General features: G+C 45.7%; 1 protein-coding gene across 1 annotated transcript in view; it reads right to left on the bottom strand.

Annotated features, from left to right (window-relative positions):
- Nucleotides 1–20,960, bottom strand: part of SGSM1 (small G protein signaling modulator 1) — a 94,062-nt gene that overhangs the window by 7,260 nt on the left and 65,842 nt on the right. Inside the window, exons 16-22 of the mRNA XM_064367862.1 lie at nt 18,872–19,000; nt 15,628–15,834; nt 14,020–14,088; nt 11,688–12,275; nt 8,016–8,140; nt 4,624–4,706; nt 3,171–3,280 (exon numbers count right to left, since the gene is read on the bottom strand). Coding sequence (XP_064223932.1) covers nt 3,171–3,280; nt 4,624–4,706; nt 8,016–8,140; nt 11,688–12,275; nt 14,020–14,088; nt 15,628–15,834; nt 18,872–19,000 — 1,311 coding nt within the window. The remainder of the gene's footprint in view (nt 1–3,170; nt 3,281–4,623; nt 4,707–8,015; nt 8,141–11,687; nt 12,276–14,019; nt 14,089–15,627; nt 15,835–18,871; nt 19,001–20,960) is intronic.

Raw genomic sequence — 20,960 nt, 5'->3', positions numbered from 1 at the left:
CCAGCCCAGGCGGCAGCGTTCAGTATCGTAAAGATACTCGCTGTATAGCAGGCTTGGAGCAAGAGTCACTCCTCCTGCAAGGGAGTTGTAGTATCTTACGTCCAGTTCTTGTGGAAGGCTGGCCTCAGGCGGGTAATCCCGCGAACATCTGAGGGCTTAAAACCCCTCCGGTATAATTGCGCCGAGGTGGCTGTATACGCTGTTAGCTCTCTTGCAATTATGCTGTCTCAGACTCCTCCCATAGAAATCATTAGAAGACTCCTCCCACAGAAATCCTTAGAAGACTCCTCCCATAGAAATCCTTAGAAGACTCCTCCCACAGAAATCCTTAGAAGACTCCTCTCACAGAAATCCTTAGAAGTTGCCTGCCCCTAGATAAGAGATGTTGCAGACTGCACCCTCCTTACCGCACACTGCCCACCTCCTTGCCTTGGTGACCTAATGGGGTGGGCCCCTTGTACTGCCCACCTCCTTGCCTCAATGACCTAATGGAGGTGGACCCTTTGCTTATCGCTCACGTAATTGTCTTCACCCTATCACTATCTTAAGATGACCTCATTCACTATCCTTCCCCCTGACCTATACCTAATAAATACAGATGCGCTTGGATGCTTGGGGCCTCGCCTGTCTCTGCTTACAAGTGGCAATGGGCCCCCAGCCCAGCTGCGCTTATCCAGTCATTTCTGGTGTCTTGTCTCTTTACTTCTCGGATCCAGTGCCTCAGCACAGCCATAGGGGACACCCCACGACCCTGTAGGGCTGGACCGTACATTTCTTCAAAGAAGATTCACAAATGGCCAAGAAGCACATGAAAGATGCTCAGCATCCTTAGTCCTTAGGAAAATGCAAATCAAAACCACAACAAGGATGGGCGTGGTGGCTCACACCTGTAATCCCAGCAATTTGGAAGCACAGGTGAGCGGATCACAAGGTCAGGAGTTCAAGACCAGCCTGGCCAACATGGTGAAACCCTGTCTCCATTAAAAACACAAAAATTAGCCAGGAGTGGTGGTGGGCACCTGTAACCCCAGCTTCTCAGGAGGCTGAGACAGGAGAATTGCTTGAACCTGAGAGGCGAAGGTTGCAGTGAGCCGAGACCACACCATTGCACTCCAGCCTGGGCAACAGAGTGAGCCTCTTGTCTCAAAAAAAAAAAAAAAAAAAAAAAAAAAACCACAACAAGATACCAATTCACACTCACTAGGATAGTTAAAATTCAAAATGACAGACAATAGCAAGTGTTAGCGAGGATGCAGAGAAATTGGAACCCCATACACTGCTCCTGAGAATGTAAAATGGTGTGCCTGCTGTGGAAAAGTTTGGTAATTACTCAGAAACTTAAACACAGAGTTTCCACATGATATAGCAATTCCACTCTTAGGTGTATCCCCGAGAAGAATGCGGTGGCTCAGCATTTTGGGAGGCCAAGGCAAGAGGATCACTTGAGGCCAGGAGTTTGAGACCAGCCTGGGCAACATAACAAGACCCTATTTCTAAAAAAAAAAAAATTTTTTTTAATTAGCCTGGCAGGGTGGCATGGGCCTGTAGTCCAAGCTACTCGGAGGCTAAAGAGGGAGTATCACTTGAACCCAGGAGCTCAAGGATGCAATGAACTATGATTACACCACTGTCTTCAGCCTGGGTGACAGAGTGAGACCCTGCCTAGAAAAACAAAACAAAAACACATCCGTATAAAAATCTGTACATGAATGAATGTATGTAACAGCATTACTCATAATAGCCAACAACTGGGAAACAACTCAAATGTCATCAAGACATACATGGATAAGTAAAAAGCGGCACACCATATGATCTAATTTAATATTGTCTGGCAGTAAAAACAAACTAAGTTTGCTTGTTTTTGAGGCTGAGTCTTGCTCTATCGCCCAGGCTGGAGTGCAGTGGCACAATCTCAGCTCACTGCAACCTCAGCCTCTCGGATTTAAGTGATTCTCATGCCTCAGCCTCCTAAGTAGCTGGGATTACAGGTGCCCGCCACCATGCCCGGCTAATTTTTGTAATTTTAGTAGAGACAGGGTTTCACCATGTTAGCCAGGCTGGTCTTGAACTCCTGACCTCAGGTGATCCATCTGCCTCGGCTTCCCAAAGTGCTGGGATTACAGGCATGAGCCACGGCACCCAGCCTCGAACTAAGTTTTGACATATGCTACGATGCATCATGCATACATGGTGAACTTTGACATCAATATGCTAGGTCAAAGAGGCCAGTCACAAAGGCCACTTAATATATGATTCAATTTATATGAAATGTTTAGAAAAGGCAAATCCACAGAAACAGAAACTAGCTGATTGGTTTTTCAGGGGCTGGGGAGACAGAGGGGACAGGGAGTGGCTGATAGCGGGTGAACAGTTTCCTTCTGGGGTAATGAAAATGTTCTCAAATTGGTGATGGTTGCATAACTCTGTGAATATCCTAAAAGCCACTGAATCATACACTTCAAAATGGTGAATTTTACGTATCTAAATTATATTTTAACAAACCTGTTGTAAGAAAACAGATGGTGGAAGAATACCTCCAGCTATCGGATATGCTATTCAGTGAGGAAAAAAAGCATGCTTGAAAAAGAATGTACGGAAAGAAAAGTATCTACAAAATGACGCTAATGATGGAAAAAATGTGCAAATAAAATTGGCAAAGCATATGAATAGGCATTTCATAGTCCAAGTGAACCAAATATACATATATAATACACACGTATATATACACACGTGTGTGTGTGTGTGTGTGTGTGTGTATATATATATATATTATATTACAGGCGTGAGCCACCGCACCTGGTCTCTTCAAAGAGGCCAGGTGTGGTGGCTCACGCCTGTAATTTCAGCACTTTGGGAGGCCGAGGTGGGTGGATCACAAGGTCAGGATATCGAGACCATCCTGGCCAACATGGTGAAACCCCATCTCTACTAAAAATACAAAAATTAGCTGGGCGTGCTGGTATGTGCCTATAGTCCCAGCTACTCGGGAGGCTGAGGCAGAAGAATAGCTTGAATCCGGGAGGCAGAGGTTGCAGTGAGCTGAGATTGTGCCACTGCATTCCAGCCTGGCAACAGAGTGAGACTCTGTTGGCTCTAAATAGCTCAGTCTGAAGTCACTAAGCTTTACTTAGTTTCCCCAAAACGTCCAAAGCAGAACTGGACAGTCATACCTGGATCAACGACCTCATGTTTGCAAAATGCGTGTCCATGGCGCCTCCGTGGGGGAAGTTCTGGTTCATCCTCTTCATGAGTTCCGTGAAGCAGCTGAAGGCAAGGGCCTCTGAGAAAGTAGCACAGAGAAGTCAGCTGCCCTGCTGCCCAAGTGATATGGTTTGGATGTCTGTCCCCTCCGATTCTGATGTTGAAATATGACCTCCAATGTTGGAGGTGGAGCTCGTGGGAAGTGTTTGGGTCATGGAGGTGGATTCCTCATGAATGGCTTGCTGCTGTCCTCGCAGTAATGAGTGAATTCTCACTCTATGGTGTTCACGTGAGATCTGGTTGTTTAAGAGCCTGGCAGTTCTTCCCTCTCTCTCTTGCTCCCTCTCTTGCCATGTGACATGCTGGCTCCCCTTCACCGTCCACCATGATTGGAAGTTTTCTGAGGACCTCACCAGAAGCAGATGCCACTTTGACAAACTTGTTTATCAGTTCTAATTTTTTCTATTACTTAAGATCTATATGCAAAATCATATTATCTGTGAACAGAGATAGTGTTACTTTCTTTCCAATCTGAATTACTTTTATTTTTTTTTCTCTCTTAATTGCCCGGGCTTGAACCTAAGGTGGCAAAAGTAGACACACTTGTCCTGTTTCTGCTCTTAGGAAGTGTCCGTTTTTCACAACTGAGCCTGACGATATTTGTGAGGTTTTCGCAGATGCCTTCTGTCACGTTTACCTCCCTTCTATACCCAGTTTGTTGAATGTTTTTATTATGAAAGAGTGTTTAATTTTGTTTTTTCTGTGCCAATTAAGATGATTGTGTGGGTTTTTCTCTTTATTTTGGTAATGTGGTGAATTAAATTGATTGATTTTTGCATGTCAAATCACCCTTGCATTCTGGAGATAAACCCTACTTGGTCATGGCATATAATACGTTTTAAATCTTGGGGGATTAAGTTTACTGGTATTTTGTTGAGAATTTCTGCATTTGTATTCACGAAGGATATTGATCTGTAGTTTTCTTGTTATGTCTTTGTCTGGTGTTAGTGTCTGGGTGCCAATGAGACACCCAGTCCTCACATGAGGTCTGGCTTTACTGAATGAGTTAAGAAGTGTTCCTTCCTTTTCTACTTTTTTGAAGAGTTTGTGAAGAATTGGCATTGATTCTTCTTTAAATGCTTCCTAGAACTCAACGGTGAAGCCGTCTGGGTTTGTTTTTGTTTGTTCTCATTCAGGCTCATACAATCAGTGGCTAGCGAAGGCCTGCCTGGGTGTTGAGTATGGGGCACCACGGAACTAAAGGACTTTTTATTTCACTGGGATCTTGATGGGTTCACCAGACAGGCCTTCAGAGCACCTGGCTGGAGCCACTCCATGGAGTCACAAAGGGAGGTTAACCCCTCTGCCACGCAGTGGAAAGGAAACGCACCCCCAGCCCTGAGGCAGTAAGGACACACTCACCGTCATCCAGAATGACCAGCAGTGGAGCCAGAAGATCACACATGCCCTGGACATAGCCAATCTCAATGTGCTGCCAGATGTAACTAGAAGAGACACAAGGGGCCAATGATGGCAGCCACGACCTGCCTCTCCAACCAACTCCCCCTTCCACTTCTCCCGCTTCGGTCCCCAATTCCTCAGCCTCCTGCCTGCATCCCTATCCCCAATCTCTCTCTTCAAATATCCTATGTGCAGTCACCAGGGTAACTCAAGGAGGCCTCTTTAGGCTCAAAACTTGCACAAGCACCTTGCTGTCTGCTGGGATGTTACCCAAACTCCTTTACAAGGAGTAATAACCTCCTCCCAACCCATCTTCACATCCTCAAACATCACTTCTCACTGTCTTCCTCTCCAGCTACATTGACATATTCACTTTGTACAAATAAATCACAAATGTATGTCTCTGTACCTTTCCCCTACAGCTCCCTTTGTCAGGAATTCCAATCTTCCCCTTGCTAATAACAGCGTGTATTTACTGAGCCCTTACTGTATACTCAACCCACTATTTTCAAACTAGTCACGTGAAATATGGACCACTATTATCCCATTTCACAGACGAGGGACTGAAGCATAGACAGGTAAATGACATGCCCCAAATCATACACCTAATAAGTGGCAGAGGCAGTATTTGAACCTAGGAGGCCTTACGAAAGGATATATGATCTTAGCCTCTATGCTAAACGATTTATTTAGTTTTCTTTTTCTTTTTGTTTTGTTTTGTTTTGTTGAGACAGAGTTTCACTTTTGTTGCCCAGGCTGGAGTGCAATGGCACAATCTTGGCCCACTGGAACCTCCACCTCCCGGGTTCAAGCAAATCTCCTGCCTCAACCTCCCAAGTAGCTGGGATTACAGGTGTGTGCCACCACACCTGGCTAATTTTTGTATTTTTAGTAGAGACAGGGTTTCACCATGTTGGCCAGGCTGGTCTCGAACTCCTGACCTCAGTCTCCCAAAGTGCTATAATTACAGGCATGAGCCATTGTGCCTGGCCTATGGTTTCGTTAGTTTTCTTAACTTTGTCAAAATCCATCTCAAAAAGTCACCACCTCTGTGAAGTCTTCCAGGATTTCTCCTTATGCCTTAACCAGGGAGAAGTCAGTTCATTTTTACTTCTTCCCAGCCCTTTTTAAGTGTTACATTAAAATGATATAACACTTATCACTCTATATCACAGTTTAAAACATTTAAAAGTTATGTACATTCAGGCCAGGTACGATGGCTCATGCTAGTAATCCTAGCACTTTGGGATGCTGAGGCGGGCCGAATGCCTGAGCTCAGAAGTTTGAGACCAGCCTGGGCAACATGGTGAAAACCCATTTCTACTAAAATGCGAAAAATTAGCCAGGTGTGGCAGCGTGTGGCTGTAATCCCAGCTACTCGGGAGGCTGAGGTAGGAGAACTGCTTGAACCCAGGAGGTGGAGGTTGCAATGAGCCAAGATAGCACCACTGTACTCCAGTCTGGGTGACAGAACAAGACTCCGTCTCCATTAAAAAAAAAAAAAAAGTAGGCCAGGCACGGTGGCTCATGCCTGTAATGCCAGCTCTTTGGGAGGCCGAGGTGGGCGGATCATGAGGTCAAGAGATCGAAACCATCCTGGCCAACATGGTGAAACCCCCTCTCTACTAAAAAATACAAAAATTAGCTGGGCATGGTGGCATGTGCCTGTAGTCCCAGCTACTCGGGAGGCTGAGGCAGGAGAATTGCTTGAACACGGGAGGCAGAGGTTGTAGTGAGCCGAGATCGTGCCACTGCCCTCTAGCCTGGTGCCTGGTGACAGAACAAGACTCTGTCTCAAAAAAAAAAAAGTACATTCATATTCTGTTATACAATATACAATCCATTAGATATTACCAAATTGTTAGGAGTCATTAATTCTGGGTAAGAGGCACTGACGGACAGAGATGAAAGGAGAAGTTTCTTTTTCTATCTTATGAACTTCTAATTTCTTTGATTGCCCAGGCTGCAGTGCAGTGGTGTGATCACAGTCCATTGCAGCCTCAACCTCCCAGGCTCAAACCATCCTGCCCCCTCAGCCTCCCAAGGTAGCTAGGACTACAGGCACACATCATCATGACTGGCTAATTTATTAAAACTTTTGTAGAGATGGGGTCTTGTTATGTTGCCCAGGCTGGTCTCAAACTCCTGACCTCAAGCGATCCTCCTGTCTTGGCCTCCCAAAGTGCAGGAATTAGAGTTGTGACTGATTTAGTTTTTTTTTTTTTTTTTTTTTTTGGAGACAGAGTCTCACTCTGTCTCCCAGGCTGGAGTGCAATGCCATGATTGCAGCTCACTGCAACCTCCACCTCCTGGGTTCAAGCAATTCTCCTGACTCAGCCTCCTGAGTAGCTGGGATTACAGGTGCACACCACCATGTCCAGCTAATTTTTGTATTTTTACTAGAGACGAGGTTTCACCATGTTGGTCAGGCTGGTCTCAAACTCCTGACCTCAGGTGATCCGCCCGCCTCGGCCTCCCAAAGTGCTGGGATTACAGATGTGAGCCACCACGCTGGCCGTGATTTAGATTTTTAACAAGTGTGTGTTAGTTTCACATGTTTAGAAATATCAACAATAATTTTTCATTTTTTTTTAGAGATGGAGTCTCACTCTGTCACTCAGGTTGGAGTACAGTGGCGCGACTATACAATGGTACAATCATAGCTCATTGCAACCCTCTAACTCTGGGCTCAAGCTATCCTCCCGCCTCCACTTCCCAAGTATCTAGGACTACAGGTGCATGCCACCATGTCCAGCTAAATGTTGAGTTTTTTTTTTTTTTAATTATTTTGTAGTGATAGGGTCTCACTATGTTGCCCAGGCTGGTCTCTAGTTTTTTGAAGTCTGTGAGGAACTCAAGTGGTCTCAAGTGATCCTCCCACGTCAGCCTCCCAAAGTGCTGGGATTACAGAAATAATATCTTTTTAGTGAACAGTAATAAGCCATCTTAGAGCTTGGCTTAAAGAAAAAAAAAGAAAAAGAACAGATTCGAGAGCCAGAGAGTCGCACTGAGTTCCCGCTCAGCCATTGCCCAATGCCTACTCAGCAATGAGGCTCTTCCTGGAGCCTCCACATCGTCCCATATAAAAGGGGTTAATACTCACCTCGAAGGGTTGAGGAATAAGTGAGTGTTGATAGTATAGGACTCAGGACAGTGGCTGGTATACAGTAAGTGCTTAATAAATGTTCTGTATTATTATTGCTATTAAATTTTCATTGTGGGCTAAAATAAGATTCTAGGTGAGTATGATGCCAACTTCAGAAGCTGAAATAACTTCTAGGTGGGCCCCCTGTGTCCCCATCTCACCCACCCCCCCATCCCATCCCCCAGATCCCCTCGCTGCCACCAGCCACCTGCACATGATGTTACGCAGCTTCTCCAAGTTGGCGGGAGTGAAGTACCAGTAATTGCGGTCACACCTCTGCACATCCTTCTCGATGCGGTGCAGGTTCACCGTGTACAGGTCCAGCAGCTCTGGCTATAGGCCACCAGGGCGGGGGATGAAGGGAAGAAATGAAAAATTACATCTGACTCCCCACGGGGAGGCAGCAGTCCTATTTCCTCCTCCTAACGCTCTCCTGTTGTCACTGAAAGTACATCTCCCACCTGGACCAGTTAGGTGTTTGATTTTGTTTGTTTGTTTTCTGAGAGGGTGGTTTTTTGGTTTTCGTTTCTTTTTTTTTAGGACAGAGTCTCACAGTGTCACCAGGCTGGCGTGCAGTGGCGCGATCTCTACATCCACCTCCTGGGTTTAAGCAATTCTCCTGCCTCAGCCTCCCAAGTAGCTAGGACTACAGGTGTGTGCCACCATGCCCAGCTAATTTTTGTATTTTTAGTAGAGATGGGGTTTCACTATGTCAGCCAGGATGGTCTCGATCTCTTGACCTCATGACCTGCCCACCTCGGCCTCCCAAAGTGTTGGGATTACAGGCGTGAGCCACTGCGTCTGGCCGGAGGGTCTTTTAATTTGCAGGATGAAAATTCTCCCTCAGAGAGTTACCACTATAGCTGGACATGAACCTCTCCCTGCTGAAAACTGGACAAGGGGAATGGAAGAACTGAACAGAGGTCAAATTCTGCTAATGTACTGGCCTGGCTACCTTGAACAATAACCTTAATTTTGAAATGGCTCAATGATAGGCCAAGAAAATAAGAAACATTTAAGGAAAAGAAACTCATACCTAGGCACATAATCGCACACAAGACCAAAAAAAAATCTTAAAAGTAGCCAAAGGGGCCAGGAACAGTGGTTAATGCCTGTAATCCCAGCACTTTGGGAAGCTGAGGCAGGCAGATCACCTGAGGTCTGGAGTTTGAGACTAGTCTGACCAACATGGCAAAATACTACCTGTACTAAAAATATAAAAATTAGGCCGGGCGCGGTGGCTCAAGCCTGTAATCCCAGCACTTTGGGAGGCCGAGGCGGGTGGATCACGAGGTCGAGAGATCGAGACCATCCTGGTCAACATTGTGAAACCCCGTCTCTACTAATACAAAAAAATTAGCTGGGCACGGTGGTGCGTGCCTGTAATCCCAGCTACTCAGGAGGCTGAGGCAGGAGAATTGCCTGAACCCAGGAGGCGGAGGTTGCGGTGAGCCCAGATCGCGCCATTGCACTCCAGCCTGGGTAACAAGAGCGAGACTCCGTCTCAAAAAAAAAAAAAAAAAAAAAAAAATTAGCTGGGTGTGGTGGCACACACTTGTAATCCCAGCTACTTGGGAGGCTGAGGCAGGAGAACTGCCTGAATCTGGGAGGTGGAAATTGCCAGTTAGCTGAGATCATGCCAGTGCACCCCAGCTTGGGCGACAGAGTAATGCCTTGTCTCAAAAAAAAAAAAAAAAAAGTAGCCAAGAAGAAAAGATTATCTTTAAAGGAATGACAATTAGACATCTGACTTTTCAACAGCAACAATGGAACTTGGAAGACAGTGGAACAGTATCTTCAAAGTCCTGAGAATATCCCCGCAGTCTCGAGTTGCATATTCAGTGGAACTCTTTCAAGAATGAGGGCAAAATGCATACAACACACGATAAATACAAATGAGAGACTCTGCTAAAGGAAATTCTAAAGGAACTTCATACAAAAATGCAATTAACCCAGACTAGAGGCCTACAGTAGAAGAGAAATGAAAAGCAAAAATGTGGATGCCACTGAGGTATGTGGTTCAACTAAACCAAAGAGTAGGCTAAGAGAAAGGAAAACATGAGCGATACAAAAGGAAGCTCAGGACAAGGATGGAGGAGATACTGAACGATAACGACACATCAGTGCAGTGGAGTGCAGGGCCTCAGTAGTTTTTTAGAGAGAACTCCTTAAACACACAGAACAAACAGAAAACCTGATGAATCTGAATGTTTAAAAAGAGATTTAGGAAAATGGTAAAGACTTCTGGGGGTGAATTGACTTTAAATATGCAGCAAACTAAGAAAAAGCAAACAGGAAAATAAAAACACATCTGGAAAAACTATTCTGTTTTTTTGCAGGAAAGACAAAAATGAGAACAGTTTACTGCATGGTTTATGCATTATACTGCTAAAATAATGCAAGCGGCTGGGCGCGGTGGCTCACGCCCATAATCCCAGCACTTTGGGAGGCTGAGGCAGGCAAATCACGAGGTTAAGAGATTGAGACCATCTTGGCCAACATGGTGAAACGCTGTCTCTACTAAAAATACATAAAATTAGCTGGGTGTGGTGGAATGCACCTGCAGTCCCAGCTACTTGGGAAGCTGAGGCTAGAGAATTGCTTGAATCTGGGAGGCAGAGGTTGCAGTGAGCCGAGATCCCACCACTGCACTCCAGCCTGGCAACAGACCAAGACGCCGTTTGTAAATAAATAAATAAAAATGCAAGCACTGACATTTACAGTATATTCCTAAAATATGATAACACTATACACATTTAAATCATTACCTAACTATATTAGAAGGACAGGGATGGGAAGGGGTCACGTGTGGTTGAGAGCTGGGGGTTGGGAAGAAATGGGAACTAAACCATCCTTTTTCTTTTGAGATGGAGTCTTGGTCTGTCGCCAGGCTGGAGTACAGTGGCACAATCTCGGCTCACTGCAACCTCTGCCTCCTGGGTTCAAGCGATTCTTCCACCTCAGCCTCCCGAATAGCTGGGACCACAGGTGCGTGCCACCATGCCCGGCTAATTTTTTTGTATTTTTAGTAGAGACGGGGTTTCACCATGTTGGCCAGGACGGTCTCGATCTGTTGACCTCATGATTCACCTCCCTCAGCCTCCCAAAGTGCTGGGATTACAGGCGTGAGCCACCGCACCCGGCCATCCTCCTCTTTCATAGTGGGAAGTCACTAGAAAATGTCTAAAACTGAAAGAAAAAATGATCAAGAAGCAGCAATGCCAGTGTGTCAGAGACATGGGGTCAACACCAGATAATCTGGGCAGAATAAGTAAATATGATTGCCTCTGGGGAGGGTTAAATGGGTGAGATGGGGCAGGTATCTTCTGGGTTTTATATTCAGCCTTTTCTAAGTGTTTGACCCTGGATGGGCTTGCCTATCTTTGAAAGAAATAACAAGGTCTTTTAAAAAATAAATGAATACAACCCTCCCTTTCAAATGACGTCCTTTGGCTTAGTCTTTCTGGTAAGAAACCAAATTTGAATATTTACAAGTAATTGGACCTAAGTCACAACGAAGGCTGCTGTCGACTGAGTGCTTACTATGCAGCAGGCACACTGGACTTTAACTCATTTATTCTGAAAACCACTCAGGAAAGGAAGTAAGAGACATATAGGAAAACTGAGGCTCAGAAGCATGAAGTGACTTGCTGAAGGTGGGATTTGAACCCAGCACTGTTGACAGCAAAGACTGCCTTTTAAAAATACTATATTATCTTCTCTCCCAAATGGGTTTCTACAGTGAATCCTCCACGATGGAAAAAGATGCAAGGAACCAGAGGTCTGACTCCTGGGTCATTCTGGATAACCGGCTTGTAGTACATCCCTCCCTCCCGCAGCTAGAAAGGAGGAAATGGAATGGAGGGTTCCGGTGACTTACAGAGTAGGTGACACCGCTGGAAGACACAGGGGACACCTCGTTGGCAGAAGTAGTCACAGCCAGAGAAGCCAGGGCAGGGAAGAGACTCTCCATCTCAGGCTCCTCTGAGAGGTTGTCCTCACTGTCCACCTGGCCACGTTTCTCTGCCTCGCTGCCCCTCCAGCTCTCCATCACAACATCGTCCTTTTCAGGCAGGGCCACATCCATGCTGCCTGTGATGGACATGAACTCGTCCATGCTCTCGTTGGCCAGGAGGTCACTCTCCAGGCTGTCCTGCACAGCCAGCTCCTCCCGGGGGGCCTCATCCTGGGATGTGGTGGCCTCGCTGCTCTGCCTGTCATCCACACTGCCATCCCCAGGTCGCAGCACCGGGGGGGTGTTCCGCTGGGTGTCCAGGACACTGTCTTCTGTGCTCAGACTGGGCTCTGAGTGCTCTGAGAAGCCCGAAGAGAAGTTATGCGAGGAAGGATGACCCGAGTCTGGGGAACAAGTGCCGTTCACTAGGTTCCCATTGGGGATCTTGGGCTGTTTCTCCTCCAATCTGCCTTCAGCCTCCACCTGCTCCACCTCATCCACAGACTCAAACACCTGAGGACAAGGTGCACAAAAATAGATGGACCAACATGTCCACGGCAGCACTATTTACAGCAGCAACCTAAATATCCAACAACAGGTGATCGGCTTAAATATAGATCAAGCATGCAGTGGAATATCATACAGCCAGTGAAAAGAGTGAGGTGAAACAAGGTGTAAGATATGCTCCCATTAGTGACAAATAAGAAAGTGGAGCCGCGCGCAGTGGCTCACGCCTGTAATCCCAGCACTTTGGGAGGCTGAGGCGGGTGGATCACGAGGTCAAGAGATCGAGACCATCCTGGTCAACATGGTGAAACCCCGTCTCTACAAAAGATATAAAAAATTAGCTGGGCATGATGGTGCGTGCCTGTAATCCCAGCTACTCAGGAGGCTGAGGCAGGAGAATTGCCTGAACCCAGGAGGTGGAGGTTGCAGTGAGTTGAGATCGTACCATTGCACTCCAGCCTGGGTAACAAGAGCGAAACTCTGTCTCGAAAAAAAAAAAAAGTGATCTAGGCTGTGCATGGTGGCTCACACCTGCAATCCCAGCACTTTGGGAGGCTGAGGCAGGCGGACTGCTTGAGCCCAGGAGTTCGACACCAGCCTAGGCAATGTGGTGAAACCTGGTCTGCAAAAAATACCAAAAAAATTAGTGTGGTGTTTTGTTGTGGTGGTGTACACCTCAGCTGCTTGGGGGGCTGAGGTGGAATAATACCTGAGCCCAGGGACTCAAGGCTTCAGTGAGCTGGGACTGTGCCACAGCACTCCAGCCTGGGTGATGGGAGTGAGACACCATCTCAAACATCAATAAAAAAGTGACCTATGTGCTTGTGTATGCATAGAATAATCTAGAAAGAAATAAGAAAGTACTGCAGTTGACTCTGTTTTGTTTTGTTTTTTTTTTTTGAGATGGAGTCTTGCTGTGTCACCCAGGTTGGAGTGCAGTGGCACAACCTCAGCTCACTGCAACCTCCACCTCCCTGCAACCTCCACCTCCCAAGTTCAAGCGATTCTCCTGCCTCATCCTCCCAAGTAGCTGGAATTACAGGCATCCGCCACCATGCCCAGCTAATTTTTGAATTTTCAGTAGAGATGGGGGTCCACCACGTTAGCCAGGCTGGTCTTAAACTCCTGACCTCAAGTGATCTGCCCACCTAGGTCTCCCAAAGTGCTGAGATTACAGGCATGAGCCACCACGCCCTGCCTGCAGTTTACTCTGAGGAGGGGTAATAGGGAATCAAAATAAGGGGAGACAGTAACTTTTGATCATATAGACTTTTACCATGTGCACATAATTTTATCTTTATGTATGTGTGTGTGTATTTATTTATTTAAGATGGAGTCTCGCTCTGTTGCCCAGGCTGCAACAACATACAGGATGGCATTTATGTACACATTTTTAAAAAATTTACCAAACATTGCTATATACTATCTACATATTTCTGTGTCCGTACAGTCATACAGGTTTTGAAAGAAACAATGCAAACTGACGATAGTGGTGTTATTTCAAGGGAGGGCAGGCAGAGATTAAGGATGATCAAAGCAGACGTTGACTTTCTCTGCAACGTTTTAGTGTTTTACAGGGGTGACAGATCCATATATTTCTTTCATTACTAAAAAAAATGATGTTTAATGCCAATATAAAAAGCTAAAACAAAGCAAAAAGTGACCTGCAGATGATGGACACCCAATCCCCATGACCCCAGGCGGAAGGGAGAGACACGGGTGGGAGGGGGCGGGGACTCCACAAGGTCACCTGTGTGCTGCTGCTGGAGTCACTGTGTAGGCGGATGTTCTGGTGGCCCGAACTGCAGCTCTGAGAAGACTGAAAGAAAAAGGAGCAGGAGGGAGGGAGGGTGAGGTTGCACCCTGCCCAGAGCAGAAGGACGGCTGGGCTGGGAGCCAGGAAGTCTAGTTTCATCTCTATTCCTAACTTGCACAAGTCCTCTCTCACAGCGTCAGCTTCCTAGCTGTAAAATGAAAGGGGGGACCACTCCCTGCTTCCTAGAACCTCCTCAGAGACCACTTTGACCTCTGGGTTCCCACCTCTCACCTCTGCAACTAGAGCACCCCACCTTTAACTTCTCTGTAGTTAAGACTTCTGGCTAATATTTTAGTTCAACTCAGAGTAACTGGTTTTCTATTCATGGCTCCATTTTTTTTTTTTTTACCTGATCCCTGTATACATGGTTCTGCCCTATAACCTCATAGTCCGTGCCTACTCTGACACTAGACTTGGCCATGTGGCTTGCTTTTGTCAATGAGATGTTAGCAAACTTGACTCAGCAGAGGCTTAACCCCCTCCTGTGCATTTCTGCTTTCTCTCTATGGCATCTGCTTTCACCATGAGAGCATGGCTGGGTTAACCTGACAGGCAGTGAGGCACGTGGAGCACAGCTGAGTCACCCCAGACAATAAGAGAGCCCAATCGAGATAAACAAGTGCTTTAGATGACCAGCTACAGGCAGCTGGTGCCAGAATAAGCCTCACCCAGCCCAGCTAAGAACAGAACTTCCCAGCTGACCCACATTGATTTTTGGTGGTTGGTTGTTACTCACTGTTATTGTGGCAACTGATGACCGATACAATCACTGGTGAAGAGAATCAACTTTTTTTTTTTTTTTTTGAGATGGAGTTTTGCTCTTGTTGCCCAGGCTGGAGTGCAGTGGCACAATCTCAGCTCACTGCAACTTCCACTTCCTGGGTTCAAGTGATTCTCTTGCCTCAGCCTCCCAAGTAGCTGGGATTACAGGCACTTGGCTAATTTTTATATTTTTAGTAGAGACAGGGTTTCACCACGTTGGCCAGTCTGGTCTCAAACTCCTGACCTCAGGTGATCCATCTGCCTCGGCCTCTCAAAGTACTGGGATTACAGGTGTGAGCCACTGTCCCCGGCCAAGAATTAACTTTTTTCTGAGCTCCTACTTTGGGCTGTTAAACTTGAGGTTCTGGGAGGTCAGACAAGTCTGTCTGGGTCACTGGAACATTCCTGATATCCCAGGATATTCTCAATAGTACCTGCATGTAGTAGATACTCAACAAGCATTTGCTGGATCAGTGAGAGTCAGGCAGTGTGCTGGGCACTTTATATACGTTGTCTTGTCTGGACTGTACACAAACCTCCTCTATACCTGGTTATTCCCATTTTACGGATGCAGAAAACTAGGCCCAGAAGAAGAAAAGGTACTGGTAGGACACCCCAGAACCATAAAATGGTGGGACTAGAGTTTGAACTCAAGTCTGATTCCAAAGTCACCCCCGTCTTAAAGAAAAAGCCAGGGGTGAGACTGTCACCAGGCCCCAGGTACTCAGCCTTCACCACTCTTAGAACAGCCCAATGAAGCAGCCCCCAGCCCCCCATCACCTCGTTGCTGATGGTTGAGTCCCTGTGCATCATCCGGTGCAGGTGGCTGTCCAGGCTGGCCCCGGATGAGCATTTGGCCAGGGCGGCCGCATGGGACTCCCGCTCCCTCTGCCGCACGATCGCCTCGCAGCCCAGCCACTCGGCCATGGTCTGTGCGTAGCAGGCATGCATCTGCTCGTCCACCTGCCAGGGCAGATGCAATGTCACCTGAAGTGTCAACAGAGGGGCCCCGAGGTGTCAACAGAGGGATAATATATTGGATATATCTGGTTAAATAAAATACTGAAATGAATCTCATATTGATGAAATGTCATGGAACTACACACACATAAAAACATACACAAGCAGATGCAAAATCTGCTGAAATCCTACTAAGGCCTGTAGTCTAGCTAGTTGTATTGTGCCAGTGTTAATGCTCTGATTCTGACAGGGTACTTTAGTTACATAAACTGTTACCACTGGGGAAAGCTGGGTGATGGGCACCTGGGACCTCTGTTACTTTTTGCAGCTTCCTGTGAACTTATAGTTACCAATGCTTCTCGACTTATGATGGGGTTATGTCCCAATAAATGCATCCTAAGTTGAAAATATCTTAGGTCAAAAATGCATTTAAGGCCGGGGGCGGTGGCTCACACCTGTGATCCCAGCACTTTGGGAAGCTGAGGTGGGTGGATCACCTGAGGTCAGGAGTTTGAGAGCTGCCTGGCCAACATGGTGAAACCCCGTCTCTACTAAAAATACAAAAATTAGCCAGGCATGGTGGTGGGCATCTGTAATCCCAGTTACTTGAGAGGAGGGGGGAAATTGCTTAAACTCAGGAGATGGAAGCTACAGTGAGCCAAGATCACACCACTGCACTCCAGTCTGGGCAACAGAGTGAGACTCCACCTCAAAAACAAAAAAAATACATTTAATACTCTGATAAACCTATCATGAAGTCAAAAAATTGTAAGACCAACCATTGGAAGTTGGGGATCATTTATATTTCAAAATAAAAAGTTCAGAAATATGAATTGCATATATTTCTTTTTACTTTTAAAATGTGACTATGAAGACATTTAAAATTATACATGTGCTACAATAACCAAGACAGAGTGGTACTGGCAGAAGGCCAGACTCATAAATCACCAGAACAGAAGAGAGAACCCGGAAACAGACCAACACATATATTCCCAACTGCTTTTTTTAACAGTGCAAAAGCAATTCGATAGAGGAAGGTCATCTTTTCAATAAATGATGCTGAAGCAATTGAACACTCATAAGCAAAAAATGAACTTTCACCTAAATGACACACTATATTAAAAAAAAAGAACTCAAAAGCTTTTATGTCAAATGTAAAATAGACAACTTTTAGGATAAATCATAGGAGAAGATCAAGACCTAGGGCTAGGCAAAATTTTCTTTTTCTTTTTTTTTTTTTTAGTGCAATGGCGTGATCTTGGCTCACCACAACCTCCGCCTCCTGGGTTCAAGCAATTCTCCTGCCTCAGCCTCCCGAGTAGCTGGGACTACAGGCGCGCGCCACCATGCCCACCTAATTTTTGTATTTTTAGTAGAGACGGGGTTTCACCTTGTTGACCAGTATGGTCTCGATCTCTTGACCTCGTGATCCACCCGCCTCGGCCTCCCAAAGTGCTGGGATTATAGGCGTGAGCCACCGTGCCTTGCTGGCAAAATTTTCTTAGACTTGACACCAAAAGCACAATTCAGAAGAGGAAAAATTGATAAACTGAGTTTCATTAAAAATTTAAAAAATTGTTTTGCAAAAGATCCTGCTTGTTACAAGATGAGAAGTTACAGAGTACGGGAAAATATGTGCAAATGCTATATCCTAACAAAGGACTGTTGTCAGAGTATATAAAGGACTCTCTAACTGCACAGGAAAAAAAAAAATCTAATTAGAAGGTGGACAAAAGACGTTAGCAGACATTTCACCAGAGAAGATACACAATGGCAAATAAACACATGAAAAGAACTTAAACTTCACTAGCCATTTGGAAAATGCAAATAAAAACAATGAAATATCATTTACATGTGTCAGGTGGCTGAAATTAAAAATAGTGACAAGACAAAAGTCTGGTGAAGATGGAAGTATGGAGCACTCCCATTTTGCTGGTGGACATATAAAATGGTACAGCCACTGCAAAAGTGTGGCACTTTCTTTTCTTCCCCTTAGAGACAGGGTCTCCAGATGTTGCCCATGCTGAACTTGAACTCCTGAGCTCAAGTGAATCTCTTGCTCCAGCCTCCCACAGCTGGGACTAAAGGCATGTGCTATTGTGAAAGTTTGTAAGTTTCATATAAAACTGAACATGCAACTACTGTATGACCCAGCAATTACATTCTTCATCATTTATCCCAGAGAAATGACAATTTATACTCGTACAAAAACTGTACGCAAATATTCATTACAGTTTGATTAGTAACAGCCAAAAAACTAGAAAAAACTCAGCTGTCTAGCAACAGGTGAAAGTTAAACTTTGCTACATCCATATCATGGAATACTACTCAGCTATCAAAAGGAATCAGCTCTCGATACTCTCAACAACTTGGATGAAGATTTATGCTGAGTGAAAAAAATCAATCCCAAAATGTTACACACTGTATCATTCCATTTTATAACATTCTTGAAATGACAGAATTATAGAAATGAAGAACATATTATTAGTGATTGCCAGGGATTAGGGCCAGGGTGTGGGTATGGGGGAGGTGAGTCTGGCTCTATAAGACAACGTGGGGGTCCTTATAGCATTAAAAGTGCTCTGTATGTTGGCCGTGGTGATGGACACAGATCTACGCATGTGAGAAAACTGTAAACACACACACACACACACACACACACAAACACACACACACACACTACAGAGAACAAGTAAAACTGGGAAAGTCTGATTAAGATGAGTATATTACATCGATGTCAATACTCTGGTTCTGATAACTTACTGCCTCAACGTTTTGCAAGATGTTACCAACAGAAAAAAATTGGGTAACAGATGTATGACATTTCTCTGCATTAATCTCTTACAACTGCATATGAAGCTACACTTAGTCCAAAATTTAAAAACGTAAGAATTCCCTATGTGGCTTGTGTGGTGTTTCTACCAGACAGAGCCGCCTTCAGGTTTCCATCTCCCCTGTATCTCCTGCCCCTCCTTGGTCCAGCATGAAACCAGAGCTCCCCAATCCCACACTTTCTGGCTCCTTTTGTTGCCCAAGACCCCAGTGCCCATGGCGGGTAACCAACCTCTTTCCTTTCTGTTTCCGTCATCCCGAACTGGTAGTGGCCCAGGAGGAAGGGCCACACAGCCTTGCGGATCTCAGGCTGGATGCCCCCATAGTAGATGAGGCGCAGCAGCTCCTGCTCCTCGTAACTCTGTGGTAGGTGGGGAGGAGTAAAAAGTTTGGTCAACAGAAAACCAGAGGTGGTTTTAGTAGAGATGGAGTTTTACCATGTTGGCCAGGCTGGTCTTAAACTCCTGACCTCCAGTGATTGGCCTGTCCTGGCCTCCCAAAGTACTGGGATTAAAAGTGTGAGCCACCACACCCAGCCACCCTGAACTATCTTCCTTTTTTTTTTTTTTTTTTTTTTGAGACAGAGTCACTCAGTCACCCAGGCTGGAGTGCAGTGGTGCAATCTCGGCTCACTGTAACCTCCGCCTCCCAGGTTCAAGCGATTCTCCTGCCTCAGCCTCCTGAGTAGCTGGGACTACCGGCACCTGACACCACACACAACTAATTTTTGTATTTTTAGTAGAGACGGAATTTCACCATGTTGGCCAGGCTGGTCTCAAACTCCCGACCTCAGGTGATCCACCCACCTTGGCCTCCCAAAGTGCTGGGATTACAGGCATAGAGCCACCACGCTCAGCCGCCCTGAGCTGTCTTCTCACCAATATTCCTCAACTCCTGTGCACCTGCCCTTCTATAATACTAATTGGCAACACCCTAACTGTATCATTATGATCTACTTCCGTGATCCAGCAGTCCTGTTTCTTGGACCTAGCCCTCAGATACCCTGGCCTGAATAAACAAAGTCATAGGTCCTTGGTTATTTGTCGTGGCATCATACGAAAAAGCCAAGCCCAGGCAACTTTCCAACTGCCCAGCAATGGGTGAACGTGTGTCCCTACACAAGTACGCAACACAGAGCTGTAAAAGATCGAGGGGTGCATCTATGGGGACCCATATGAAAAAGTGCTCAATGTGTATCGTTAAGTGAAAAAAAATTGGTGGTAAAACATACGTAGTATGAGTCCGTTTTCATAAAAAGGGAAAGGGCAGGCTATAAGGAATTCATATTTTAATTAATTTTCAGCCCATTTTTTTGTCTTATGCTTATTTGAAAATATTATTGGTCGGGTGCAGTGGCTCACCCCTGTAATCCTAGCACTTTGGGAGGCTGAGGCAGGTGAATGACCTGAGGTCAGCAGTTGGAGACCAGCCTGGCCTACATGGTGAAACCCCGTCTCTACTAAAATACAAAAAATTAGCTGGGTGTGGTGGCGCGTGCCTGCGGTCTCAGCTACTCAGGAGGCTGAGGCAGGAGAATCACTTGAACCTAGGAGGCAGAGGTTGCAGTGAGCCGAGATCATGCCACTGCACTCCGGCCTGGCCACAGAGCAAGACTCCATCTTAAAAAAAAAAAAAAAAAGAAAGAAAATATTATCTTGCAATTATTAATCTTGACTCAGGTCTAAGAAAATTTCTCTAAAGCAAATTAATCCAAAATGAACAACTGTAGCTATTACTTTATACACTAATATCTTTTGTACACACTAGGATGACTTTATCAGGTATGTGATGTATTGTGGAGTTGAGTTTGTCCGTTTCTTTTTTAAAATTTCATTTTCAGGCAAAGGTTTTGCGGTTACAACGTGTTGAGCTATGGGGCCAGCAGGTTCTAACTGCACATGCGTTATGGGAAGTGGCGATGGTGTTAGAGGGCTGCCCTGAAGGGCCCCGGGGCCTGTTCCGTCTCATCTAGTCACATTCCAATATTAAAAGCCTATTTTACTTTACTCTTAGGTGTACTCAACCACAAGGGCAAGCTAATTTTTGTATTTTTGTAGAGGCAGGGTTTTACCATGATAGCCAGGCTGGTCTCCTGGCCTCAAGTGATCCACCCGCCTCAGCCTCCCAAAGTGCTGGGATTACAGGCGTGAGTCACCGCGCCCGGCCCAGATGATGCTTAATGATAAATGCTTACAGAGCGATTTGTTCTTTACTCCTTCTAGGTCAGCATGTTTTACCTCCATTCAATCTCCACACTCATGGGCAGAAGTGAGTTCTAGGTCTTGGAACTCTCAAGAAAAGAACTCCAATTTGCATATGCA

This window comes from Aotus nancymaae, unplaced genomic scaffold (genome assembly GCF_030222135.1).
Source record: "Aotus nancymaae isolate 86718 unplaced genomic scaffold, 86718_ANA_hifiasm-v0.15.2.pri h1tg000076l, whole genome shotgun sequence".
NCBI lineage: Eukaryota > Metazoa > Chordata > Mammalia > Primates > Aotidae > Aotus > Aotus nancymaae.
The sequence above is the reverse complement of the archived record's forward strand: the minus strand, read 5'-3'. Positions and strand labels throughout refer to the sequence as shown.